At 41.9% G+C, this 13286-nt stretch overlaps 1 protein-coding gene across 2 annotated transcripts in view; it reads left to right on the top strand.

Moving 5' to 3' along the window:
- The window catches only part of Pid1 (phosphotyrosine interaction domain containing 1), a 304514-nt gene that overhangs the window by 189321 nt on the left and 101907 nt on the right, over nt 1–13286 (top strand). For both annotated transcript variants that reach the window (XM_010608134.3, XM_033764668.1), the window contains exon 2: nt 1729–1875. In XM_010608134.3, coding sequence (XP_010606436.1) covers nt 1741–1875 — 135 coding nt within the window. In that variant the 5' untranslated portion in view covers nt 1729–1740. The remainder of the gene's footprint in view (nt 1–1728; nt 1876–13286) is intronic.

Genomic DNA, 13286 nt, shown 5'->3' with positions numbered 1-13286 from the left:
AGACTGCATTTGGTTTTATCAGAAAAGTGAGAATGCTGCACAAAACTAGCTGTTTTGGATTCATTTCACTTCACTTCTTGACACATCCACATTGTAGCTCACCTGCACTTTCCTCAGAGGAGAGGAGGGAAGGACTGAAAGAGGCCTGGCTTTCCCTTTCCTTTGGGGACATCACTCTCCATGTCTGTGGCCGCCCAAAACAAGGAAGTCATGAGAGTGGGGAAGGAGAGCACAGGATTCTTTCATCGTCCATGTCTCTTAGAACTCAAATGACTTATCTTGGCATTTGAAGAACCTTCTAATCCCAAAGAGTCATTGCCACCCTGCCCCTGCTCCCTTAGTCATGGGCTTCATGTGCTTACCGTGGGCTCACTTTGGCTCTCTCTGGATTCCAAATTGTCGTGGGACCATCGGAGTTCTGTGTCATCACAGATGCTAGAGGGTGGCAAGGATGGGGGAGGCTCAGAGTGTATCTCCTCTGCTCGTAAATGTGCCACCCGGTCCCACTGGACTTTGCTTGCAAAACACAAACTCAGGAGAAATGTTAAGAGGGCGAATGACTTTAAACTAAAAGCATTAAACTAAACCTGGAGGCTTTTTGAATGTGGGGTTCTCCTGGGCATAAGGTTGCATGTATGATTGTACTGTTACAGGCCCATGAAGCCAGGTGTGTGTGCGTGTGTGTGCATGTGTGTGGCTTCAGATAATATTGATAAGAAGTAAAGAGGTGATACTCAATCATGGCCTTCATGTTCAGGATCCCAAAGCCTATGTGTCTTTGGCTTATTCTGAAAAGAGTAAGGAAGACATGGTGACTGGGTCATCAAATGAGAGGGTAAGGGGAGGGAGAGAAAGTCAACACGGGTGAGGCAATGGGCCGCTGGATTATGCATGGCCTCCATGGCCAAGGTAAAGACTTGGGATTTTTCTTTAAGGAAATGTGAAGATTTAGAGAATTTGAACAGAGGCATAGCCTGTCATAGTTGGAGTTCAGAAGGCTCTCTCTATCTTCTGTGTAGCATATAGATGGGACAAGTTTGAAATTGATGGGACCAGTTTATGTGCTATTATAATAGACCAAGGAAAGACACAGCCTTGGATGGGGCAGTGTGGATAGTAATAGTTAAATATGACCAGATTCAGGACATATTTCAAGACTAGTGCCAATAGAGTTGCATATAGAAAGGATATTTTCCTAGGATCCTGGTTCAAGACAACAGATAAAAATGGCCCAGTGGGAAGTTTTCTAAGCTTCTATAGCTGGTGCATGAAAGAGCTGGGGCAGGCAGAGAATAGCAGTCTTACGTACTTTTTCATATTTTCATCTCCTGTGATAACTGGACTTTCTCTAACATATCTCCTCCTATACCTACCTCTTCTGATGATCTGTACTGGTGTAGCTGAATCTGTATGGATTACATCTCTAGGAAATCATCTTTACGACACCTTGGAAAAGCTGCTTGGAACATAAAAGTCCTTGGTGAGGTGACTCCACCACTAATCCATGGTTTTATGGTCTCGCTTAGGAATCAGCTGTCTCCCACAGATGCATTTTACTAGCATCCCCAGTAGGGTTTTGCCTTCTCGATGTCACAAATGTCTCTTGCCCTCATTTGCTGAAACAGAGTTAATAAGACCATGATCCTGCTACTGAGTTTGATGTATAATTGGCACCCTGTACAAATCCAAATGATTTGACTACAGTTGGCTCATTTTTATGCTTTGCAGCACTTTCAGACCATGCTGAAGTCTAAACTGAATGTCCTCACACTGAAAAAGGAGCCTCTCCCAGCCGTCATCTTCCATGAGCCGGAGGCCATCGAGCTGTGTACCACTACGCCGCTGATGAAAACCAGAACCCACAGCAGCTGCAAGGTACGGGTGCATGGCCAGCAGGGCTTCTCGGGATGGGACAGGCTCAAGTGTGTGGTCTTGGCCTTCTTGTTTCACAGATAGAAATGACTACCAAGGGAAGCTCATCCAGTGGTGGTTTTACGAACTTTTATCCGGTGCTATTTTTTAAAATGACATCACATTTTGCATAATTCTGGGGCACACATTAGAAACGTAGGTAGGTTTTAGAATGTATGGCTAAAGTGATAGTCTTTCTGTATTTTCCATAGTGTTTTTGAGGGGGAATCTCAAACTCAGGACCTCGTGTAGCCGGCGGTCAAACCACTGAGCTAAATCCCCGGCCTTATTTTCTGTAGTTTTATGGAACTTTGAGCTTCCTTAATGATCATTCTTCCCTTTGTATTTGCAATCTAAATAAAACACATTTTAAAAACGAGAAAACCAAAGACCAAAAAACAAAATTTCCTAACAATTGTGTTTTCTAAGTCCTTGGGGGCAATTTTGCATTTTTGCTTTGCTCTAGCTCTCAAAATTTATACTGATATTCATGCCTCGGAATCCATGAAGAACATTTTTCATTTATGCCAGCTATAACACTGACATGAAAACAAAAGTAGAAACAAAATGTATCATTTTGGTCAGCTTTCAGATTCTTCGCACATGCTGTTTCTGCTGAAGTTGGTGAATATAGAAATCGGTTGAGAGATAACCAAGAAAATATGTGTTATGCACATTTTGTCATCAGAAATTTACTTTGAGCTGTGAAAATATAATAAAGGGCAGGAAAAATACATGTGTGCATATGGATTTCTTGTAAACCGTGTGGATGTACTCCTGTCTCTCTTCCTTATTTTGGGGGAAGCAGTTCTTGCATTGCTGTGGTCCGGTTAGAGGAGACAGCAGGCTTGGGTGATGGTAAGCCCCAAACCTCAGATACATCCATTCACTCCACACGTTTCCCGGATGTTCGCGGTCTGCCAGGCATTGGGATCAGTGTGAGCTTCACTCACGGGGTCTTTGTGGAATTTAACAGCGAGCCGAGAAGCAGGGGACGAGAAAGCCGATGTGCGGAGGAGCATTTTCCTGGCAGGAGGCACAGGGAGGGCTGATGTGGGGATGTTCTTGGTATGTCTGGGATGGAAAAGAACAGGTCGGTGTACGTAGCTGAGACGCCCAGAAAGTTGTGAATGGTGAGGCCCCGCAGGGACCCCTGTGGTCTTGGGCAGTCGTCATTATAATGAGGACTCAGGCCAAGGAGTTCTAGGGCTCCATTTTCAAAAGCAGTTTTCAATGCCAAGTCTGGTAAGGGTTAGCTGGTAACCACACAGCTTCCTTAGAGGGGTTGCCAGCTACCGAGCTGAGCTTTAACTAGAGACAGTGAAATGGATGCAGAGAAAGGCCTTGGGTCCATTGTATTTAGTGCTCTTGGTACATTGATGACATAAAGGAAATTTAAAAAATACTCATTCCACTTGAAAGTGAATTTGAAAGATAAAAGTCCGTGTCCATCTCTCAGAAGATTGGCTGATATCATTTTGAATTCTGATCCCATTAGGGAAGATGGTGTCTCGGGGTAAGAAGAACTCAGTAGACACAAGAATGGGGAGGAGACTTTAATTTGATGAATCTACGCAGTGTGTTTAAAATAGGAAGGACATTAAAAAACAGTTACAGAATTAAAAACTTACAGATCCAATCTATACTTGCCAAGTGCATGTGTGCATGTTGTCTGTTATGAGAGAGAAATATTTACTAGGGGAATAACAACTATCATTTTTCTTAAAAGAGTATAGAGTTCAATATTCATGAACTGATTTCTTCTGCACACTTCTTTAGGTTGTACTCATTTTTTTTTTTTTTACTTCTAGTAGAATGCTACAAAACAGTAAGGGCTCAGGAGAGGGGAGGGTCGGGCTGTGTCCCCAGCGGGGCAGTGGTGGTTTCAGTTGAACGCAGGGAAGAGCTTCTGCATTCAAGGTCAAAAACACATTCCACTGGGCTGGAAAACATCTATGAATGCTCCATCCCTAGAAGTTGTTAGGAGAAGATTCCAGGCATAGATAATCGTAACCTAGAGTCATGGATCCCTTCCAGCACCCCTTGAGGTCTTTCCCAGAATTATCATTCTGTCTGAAGGAAGAAAACCTAACCTGTGCATTTGGCCGAATAGGACACTGTCCACTTTCTGCCTTTACGTTTTTAACAGCATGTGAGCCTGCGTTGTGTTTAATTTTCAAGGACAGCATAACATTTATGCTCAAAGTCCTATTTTTTTTTTGTTTAAGAAAAAAGATTAGATCTTGGAACCTTTAAATTTCTGTGTACGCTCCTCAGACCCCCACCTTTCTCCCATCCTCCTCAAGTAAAAAGTCCAGTGTTTGCTCTCGGGTTCTTGCTAGTGAGTTACGTAGCTTACAGGACGCCAGCTGCAGAATGGACTCTGTCTCCGACTCACGTGTCCCGGGAATAATGAACACAATGTAGCCCGGGCCCAGCTGCAGGGCCAGAATTTGGGGATCCTTCGTCTTTGCACACATTTTCTCCTTTTTTCCCAATGCCTCTCAAGTTGTGCTTGCAGAGCTCTGGATTTGGGGAGAGAAAGCGGCAGAAAGAAGTGAAGGAAAGGGATGTTTTGGGCAGCACTGCTGAGACCCTGGCTCATCTCAGATTTCCAACTTCCCTCTGATCTGTATTCGAAGTGGGTCCCGGCGGGATTGCCCTGCCAGGCTATTCATGTTTCGGGCAGCTGGGTCTTTGTGTGTTTTCCGCTATTGCTGCCGCTTTTTTCCCCCTCTGGAGTGGAGTTATTTAAGCACACAACACAGGGCATCGTATTAGGACTGTTATTGGAGCTGCTTTGAGAACCAGAAACTATGCTTGATATTGCAGCAGCAACAATAGCTTGTCATACCCGTCTCCTCCTGCCCGCCCCTGTGGACTTGGAGGCGGTGTCACCTCATTAGTGAACATTTACTGAGTTAACGCTCATTGGTAATCTTCCGTATGCATGGGATCATGGAGAAAGGGACCAAAGTAGATGTTGTAGGGAATGCAGGGTGCAGCCCAGTAGAAGGAGTAGGTGACTGACCAAATAAATGACAAATGTCGCTGAAACTTTGTGTGCATCCAAATCCCTTGGCAGGTATTAACCTGGTCTTTCTTTCCAGAGCCTCTGTTCCAGGCTTCAGCTTAGTGATGGGGAATAGGAGCCTGCACTTTCAAATAGACATGTAGTTTATGTAAAAGTGGACCACCTGAACCACAAAGCAATGTGTGACAAGTATAATATAAATGACACTAAAGGACATAGACCCTGGGAGGTGGAGGTTTGGGGGAAGTTGTATTTGCAGGCTGGTGGGGCTTGGATGGCCAGAATGGATTTGCCACTGCAGATGAGGAGACTGAGCACTAAGTGGGGATGGGACTCCGGAATTTCTGCTCCGGACCTGTGCTTTGTGAGTGGCACCTTCTCCTCCAGGGGGCGCCATCCTGTTTTGCATCGACTCACTCTTACTCCCTGGGTCTCAGCCTTCCTGAAGCAGTGCTGTTGCTGTTGCTGCTGATGGTGATGGTGATGGTGATGGTGATGGTGAACAGGAATGAAAATATTATAATATGCAAATGGTGATGAAAACCATGTCACATAGTGCCTGGAAAGAAAAATTTGTGTGATACACACAAATGCTCGTTTGTAAAAAAAGAAAACGGGGGGAGGTGTGTGAGAGTGAGTTACAGTAGTGATGCTGAAGAACTGTGCTTACTAATACATTAGCACTGTTAATGCGCCTGCATGGTGTGCCTGGCATGGGATCCGTTGTTCCGCATGAGGGCCCGTGAAGTCAGAGCCCCGTGCTGCCCCAGTTCGCAGTGCACACAGCTGGGGCACGGCGACTCCTTAGCCTGTCCCAGGATACCCAGTGGGAGGCTGGCGACGTCTCCTGGGGCCCCACAGCCTGCGCTCCCCACCAGATTTCATGGCCCCTCCAGACCCACCCTGTGGTGCCCATGCCCTTCACAGAGCTCTTTCTCAACGGCTTGGTCGTTTGTGTCATGAGAATTTGAGCTTCCGTACCCGTTGTAGGGACAGAGTTAGTGTATCTCATGTGCATTGAAAAACTTTTATATCTTTCAATGAGTTATGATTTTTTTTGGGGGGGTTGGCTTTTTGAGACAGGGTCTCACTATGTAGTTGAGACTGACCTAGAACTCACTGTGTAGCCCAGGCTGGTTTAGAACTCACAGAGATCCTCCTGCCTCAGCCTCCTTAGTGCTGGGATTACAGGCGTGCACCGCCACACCCGGCTAATGAGTTATGATTTTAATCTTACAGATTTATGGGGTTCAGGGTGATTGATCAGATGCACGAATACACTGCATAGTGATCAAATCAGGGCAGTTAACATTTCCATGTCTTCAAACATTTTTAAACATTTTGTATGAACACAATTGTCGATATTTATGAGGAACAGTATGATGTTTTGATATCTGTTTATAAGACAAGCTGCTCAAAGCAGGTTACTTAATGTTTTTAATCTCCTGATCATTACTTTGTATGTGGAGACGCAGTTCCTCCCTAATATTTACTCGTGAAGTATTTGGTAGTTCGGCTGGCATGTGGGCATACACCTAGAATCCCAACACTCTGGGAAACTGAGGTAGGGAGGTCGCAAATTTGAATCCAGCCTGGGCAGCTTAGCAATTTAATGAGATCTTGTGTCAAAACAAACAAACAAACTGAAAAAGGGCCAGGGATGTAGATCAGTGTGAAAGGCCTTGGTGTGATCTCTAGCAGGCTCGGTCCAGGGCTCACCACCCTCAATGGGCCCGCTCTGGTGCAGGAGGCATGGTGTTCCCTAATCTGGTCTGCTCGTCCAGCCTCCCGCGAAGCTCATCGAAGAGCCTCACTGCCCTCTCCCCACTTGTGAGAGCAGAAACCATCACACAAATCCATGTTCAAAAAAAGGGCTGATAAGTCACGAATTGAAACGATTTGTACATCTCTCTCTCTCTGAGATTCTGGACGTTCAGCAGAGGCAGTGATGATCCCTTTGCTCTTTGGACAGAGGGGGCCGCTTACAGTTTCATGGCGCAGAGAAGACACGTTCTGGGCTGTGGCTTTGCAGTGAGGCCCAAGTCCTTCCATGTAGCACATGTGTAAAACAGGCCTCTCAGAAGGAACGCCAGAAATCCAGCTTGCTTTGTGGAGAAGGCCCTTGATCTGGATTGAAATGTATTCAGAGTCAGCATCAGTTTCTACACTTAAATCTTTATCAGTTGTGGATTCAATAGGACGCATCATCATCTGATCTCATTTTAGGCAAAGGTCCATTTTCACCATCGACACAAGGGAAAATGTTGATTTAATTATGTTGTCGTCCACATGAAATGCATGTTTGCAGCCCCCCCCCCTTTTTTTGGTGCAGGTCACTTTGGACAAGGCAAGAACCTACATATTCCAACTATGCAGATATTTGCCTTACAGAATAAGTTTCTTGAGTTCAAAATCAAGATAGAATAAAGTAAAGCAGTGGATACTAATGTAGAAAGTAGACGTAGGCCCATGATCCTTTTTGAGTATTTTTCACTAAAGTCAGAGTAGGTGATATCTAATTTATTTTCTCTTCATTCCTTTTCAGACTTGCCTGTAAACAAATAAAAACACATTTATTTCTCCTTGTCTCCTCAAATATAAGAAGCTGAAAGTTGACACGAGCCACTATCTGTTGTTTAAGGGAAAAGTTCTTTTCTTTCCTGCAATTTTTACTCTTTGTAGATCTGTGAATATTCTGATTTTTTCTTGTTTTCTTCCTTCTTTCCTTTCCCCCCATTCTTTCTTTCTTTCCTTCTTCATTCATAAGAATATATTACACACTTTAAGGTGGTCTAAGCCACTAGTGGAAAACAAAACTCAGTAGTGGTTGTGATGCTTTGGATTGAAATAAGAGAAGATCTGAGTCAATTTAAATTGCTCTCCAAAGTTTATTTGCTCTCCAAACTATAAATTTTACCAGGAGGATTGACTCCAGGGTTCTTCTGGGAGTCTTGCTCCATTTAATTAAACTTCTGCTTATTCACATATCCTAGCTTTCTTCTGAGAATAGCTTCTCTTAAGATAAAAATTGGCATTGTAGTTTCAGGTCACAAATAGGCCCAGCTCTGCAAACTGGGATTTTTTTTTCCCCAGCATTCTAAGCGGTTGTCTTGAGATTTACCCTGATTGGCTGGGAAGTGTCATGTCACATGTTCACCTTGAAAGTGGTGTTTATGTTGGAGGAATGGAATATACTGATTGCCTGGGCTTAGGTGAAGTGTTACACTTCTGGAGCTGGGAGGGGAGTCAGTTTCCCTGGGGAAGGAAACCAAACTTATGTTGGGAAGAGGCAAATGCGTGCCACAGAAATGGTTAAAGAGTGTCCTTATAAATAACGATGGTTTTTTGGATTTCAGTGGGACCAATAAACAGAGTAGTGAAAGGCATGGTGGTGGAGGACAATTCTGAGTCTTCAGGAAGTGAAGTAGGGGCTACCTAGTCCTTCTCTGGTATAGCCACAGTGCTTACTCTAGGACACTTACAGAGGAAATTTGTGTTTCACACAGAAGTTGCCTGAGTTCGATGAGCTCCAGAGCACATCCTGGACCCCTTATTGTAGACAGCTGAGTGTCCGTGAGCTTCCAGGTGGCTTGGCCTCCTGCATTTAGGAGCTTTTGCCTTACTAGTGGCAAGGGTGGTCTTGTCCACTGGGAGGATCCTGAGTCCCTCTTTGTGAGCTGTTCACTCCACATTTTTTTTTTTTTTTGGCAACCCCGTGTTTGTGGTTGGGAATAAGGAGAGAGAGGCAGGATTTCAACCCTCCCTCTTTTTTTTTTTTTGGCAACCCAGTGTTTGTGGTTGGGAATAAGGAGAGAGAGGCAGGATTTCAGGAGAGATGGTGAGGTCAAGTCTGGGAAATCTGAGATGTCTCTGTCATCACCCCGGGGCAATTCCCAAAGGAAACCTTGCTGTAGGGATCTTGCAGATGTCTGGTCACTGGGTCCAGGACGCATACCTGTGTGCAGACACGCACCCACCTCCAGTGCGGAAGGACGGGGAGAGAAGAATCCTGGCGAAGGGGATTATGAAAGCCAGAGGAAGCTCCTCCTACTTCTAGGTGTTTCGTGGGACTTGTGCCTCCCTCCTCATACTCCTCATTACAGTGCTTAGCCTCCTAACTCCTCATTTTAGTCTCAGAGGAGTAAAATGAGTGTGACTTCACGGAGAGCAGAAGCACCAGGATGTAAGTTTAGGATTGCTCTTTCCTCTAAGTCCTCAATACAGACTTCTTATACTACCGCTGTGGCCCCCAACATGGACAGATATCTTATTTGTGGTTTTAGTCTCAACTTCTTGGCCATGAATTGTGGTTTACACCTGTGAATTCTATTTTTTTGGTCCCTCCACAGACAGTTCTGATGGCTTAAGCAAAACTCTCTCTGTCTCTTTCTTTTTTTTTTAAATGAGTTTGTGTTTGTTATGTGTCAACTAAAACCTTTTCCTGTTGGAGTTAGTTTCACTTCTGCTGATAAAAGTGTTTAGAATGATGATTATCATTCTGTCTCATTTCTCGAGTTTGTCACACGGAGGTGACACACAGTTAATGCTTGTTGCGTTGGATCACAGGCTTTTTTATGGGTCACTCTTTACCACGACTGATGGGTGAGTAGAGCTATTTTCTCATTGAGGGATTCTCTGAGGATCTATTTATATCCTGGTGTTCCCTCTCCTTGCATACTGTGAGGGCAAAGGCTACAAATGGCCATTTTATTCCAAAGAATTAGTTTAGTTATTAAAGCTTATCCTTGTCAAAATGTCAAAGCCTATATAGTACTAGATCTCCAGATTTGTAATGTCCCTGACTACATGATGTGGTCTACTTCTTGGCTTTAGAAACTCAGGAAAACAGCAAAGATTCATTAGTGAGAAAGAGAAGATTGTCTACATCTCTAAAATGGACATAATACAATTTTTGCTTAATGATAATATGAAAATCATGTAATCATTAAAAATTATGGATAGCCAGGTGTGGTTGCACGCACTTGTAATCCCAGCTATGCCAGAGGCCAGAGTAAGAGAACTGCAAGTTGGACGCCAGCTTGTGCAACTTTAGCACGATTCTGTGTCAAAATAAAAAGGGCTGAAGCTGTAGTTCAAACACTAGCTTGCTATGTGCAAGTCTCTAAGTTTAGTCCCTTACAGGGGGAAAAATCTTTTCTAGAAATTATGTATAATCGGAAAACGTTCATAATGTATTAAGCGAACCTAAGTTCCCTCGACTGGTTTGAACTCAAGATCCTCCTGCCTCCGCCTCTCCCATAGCTGGTTTTATAGCACAAACCCAGCATTTGCAGGAATTCACAGTAGAAGACTGAACAATATTATGCTAAAATATGAGTAGAAATGATCCCTGGGTAATATATGGATAAAACTTGATTTTCTTATTTTTTTGCTTATTTTTATTTTTGAAATTTTTAACATCGAACAAACATTACTTACTTGTAAAACAAGTTTCAAAAGTAATAATTAGAGAAACATATTTCTTTGAATGTGAGACATTCAGAAAGTTTTTTGTAAGAAATTCCATTCTAAAGAGTATTTACAAAATAATTCTGAGTCAGTGACTTCTTCATTTATTTATTTTCTGTGCCAAAGTTAGAATTTCCAGCTTCACGGAAAGTGATGCTTTCCCATCCAATTCGTGCCTTTTCTGGTGTCAACTTGCTGGTATCCTCAGCATAGTAGTCGTAGACTTACTCAACTACATTTGAAAACTTGCTGTACTGGTTTGCTCAAGGCTTCTTAGTGGCCAAATTAGTGGTTTAAACAACAACAACAACAACAACAACAACAACAACAACAACAACACCAACAACAAACCTCTCCAGAATATGTTCTTTCAAGACGTGAAGACCAGAAGTCCAAAACTAGCATCACTGTGTAGAAATCAAGACATCAGCAGGGCCCTGCGCCCTCTGGAGGCTCTGGGGAGAAACCGTCATGGTGGCTGCAGGCATTCCTTGACTTGTAGCCCTGCTGCACCTGTGGGCTCTGTAGTCACCTTGCCTCCTTCTCTTTGGTCCTTGCTGCTTTTCCTCTCTCTTCTATTTTTTGAGGGGGTACTGGGAACCTTGCACTTGTGAGGCAGGTAGTAGAACCACTGAGCTAAATCCCTAGCCCCTTTCCTCTCTCTTCTGATGACCTGAGGTTGGAGTTGTTGCCTGCTGGATAACCCAAGATAAACTCCATCTTAGGATCCTGAGTTTAATCTTCTTCCCTAGAAATGTAAGAAAGTTGCATTTTCTAAATAGATTCTGAATTCAGATAATAATACATTTTCAGGATCCTGTAAATATTCCAGGATCCAGGAATTACAGGGATTAAGGCCTAACTAATATCTCTGGATAAGCATTATTGAACCTCCTACAGATGGCTTCCTTGGAATTCAGGAATTCTAGAAATACAGGTGACTTCAAAGTCATCCCTCAGTATCCCTGGAAGACTGGCTCCAGGATCCTCCCAAAACACGCAAGTCTGAGGTGCTCAAGCCTCTTATATAAATTGGCAAAATCTTTGCATATAATACATGCACATTCTCTCTTATGCTAAACCATCTTTAGATTGCTTATAATCCCTAATATAGTGAAAATTCTGTGTAAATGTTACAGTATTATTTATGGAATAATAGCCACAACAAAACATCTATACATGTTCAGAACAGATGCATTTCAAAAAATGTGTTTTTGATCCACAGCTAGATAAATCTGTAGATAGGAAACTCACCGATATAAAGGGTTGACCATATAGTTTTATTTTACAGATAGATATAAATAAATTAAGTGTATAATATACATGTTATGTTTATAGTCAAGTAATTGTTTACATTAAATACATAATTTCTTGAGCCAGAGGAAATTCTTACATTGGAATTTAGAAGGCTATTTAAAGAGTAGAAAAAGAGGAAGATTGGTTTGTAGACCAATCATTTGGTTCCTATGTTGACCCACATTTCTTTATCAGATTTTCAGAAAAAGTGCTGATACCTTAGAATTTAGTGTAGAATATAGATTTCTTATGCAAAGTTGTGAACATTCCTATTTTATATTCTTGTGTAAAACAGGGTTCCTTTTAAAAAGTTCACAATAGTACCATGGGGAATGTGGCTAAATGCCTTTCTATCTTTTCCCAGTAAAGCCTTAAGCATAATTTTGAAAATAACATGGAAAATATTATACATATAATGTGCATATATGAAGGAAGTACCTTGTCACACAGTTATTTTCCCCTGAAGATTTCCTGTTTGGAAAGTTTGTCTTTGAAATAATTTGTTGGTTTACTTCTGAAAATTTGGTTTAATTATTATTTGAATTTAGGGCTTATTTATTTAGAAAATATGTTAATTTTTCTGCACGTTTTTCTGGATTAATTCTGTGGATAAAATATAATTCCTTTGTGGTAGACTTCTTGTTAGGCAACCCATAGAAATATTACACAGAAAACCAATTACGATGGCATAAATTCATTAATAATGTGATTTATGGTTTCCAGCAGAGACTGTATAAGTTCTTAGAAATGCTTAGAAGGTTATAACTTCAAAACTACAATCTTGTTTATTCAAGTACAATGCTTAAAAAATAAGTTAACTTTAAAAAACTTTCTCATCTATATATTTTAGAGTCCTTACTCTTTAAGTCCTTTAAAACATTAAAATTTTTTTTTTTCGGTGTTCTCTCCACTTTTTATCTTAAAGGCATATGTCTTGAAGAAATCAGATGTCACAACAACAGTCTGTATGCTATTTGAAGGCTAGTTTAATTTATTGCTTGTTAAATGGAAGAGTGAGTATTAAAAATGGAAGCATTAGATTCTCTAAAGTGTGAAGGTAACCTTATATAGGTTTGAACTATTTTTGCAAGTGATTTTTTTCCCTTAGGTTTTAAACTGAATCAGAGCAACACTTAAACAGACATAAACATCAAACAATAATGAAAATGAAGCAAAATATTTTTAGCTGTCTCCTTCACCCTTCCTCCACACCCTACTCCTGCTTGAAGGAGTAAGCATAATTATTTTAGGAGTTTGTTTTTTATGTTTACCTGAATACTTCAATTGCTCTGCTTCCCTCTTTTTTACATAATACTTTTTGTATTTATATTTATTTATTTATTTTGTTTGTTTTTTGTTTTTTAGAGACAGGGTCTCAGTATGTAGTTGAGACTGACCTGGAACTCACTATGTAGCCCAGGCTGGTGTTGAACTCTCAGCAAACCTCCTGTCTCTGAGTGCTGGGATTACAGGTGTGCGCCACCACGCTTGGCTTACCTTTTGTCTTTTTAGCTTATTAGATGGACATTTGGTTCTGTAACAACTCTGCCTCCTTTCTTTTCTCCATCATCCTTAT

The sequence above is a fragment of the Fukomys damarensis genome, unplaced genomic scaffold (assembly GCF_012274545.1).
Source record: "Fukomys damarensis isolate Sample0158 unplaced genomic scaffold, DMR_v1.0_HiC HiC_scaffold_16, whole genome shotgun sequence".
In the NCBI taxonomy this organism is placed as follows: domain Eukaryota; kingdom Metazoa; phylum Chordata; class Mammalia; order Rodentia; family Bathyergidae; genus Fukomys; species Fukomys damarensis.
The sequence above is the reverse complement of the archived record's forward strand: the minus strand, read 5'-3'. Positions and strand labels throughout refer to the sequence as shown.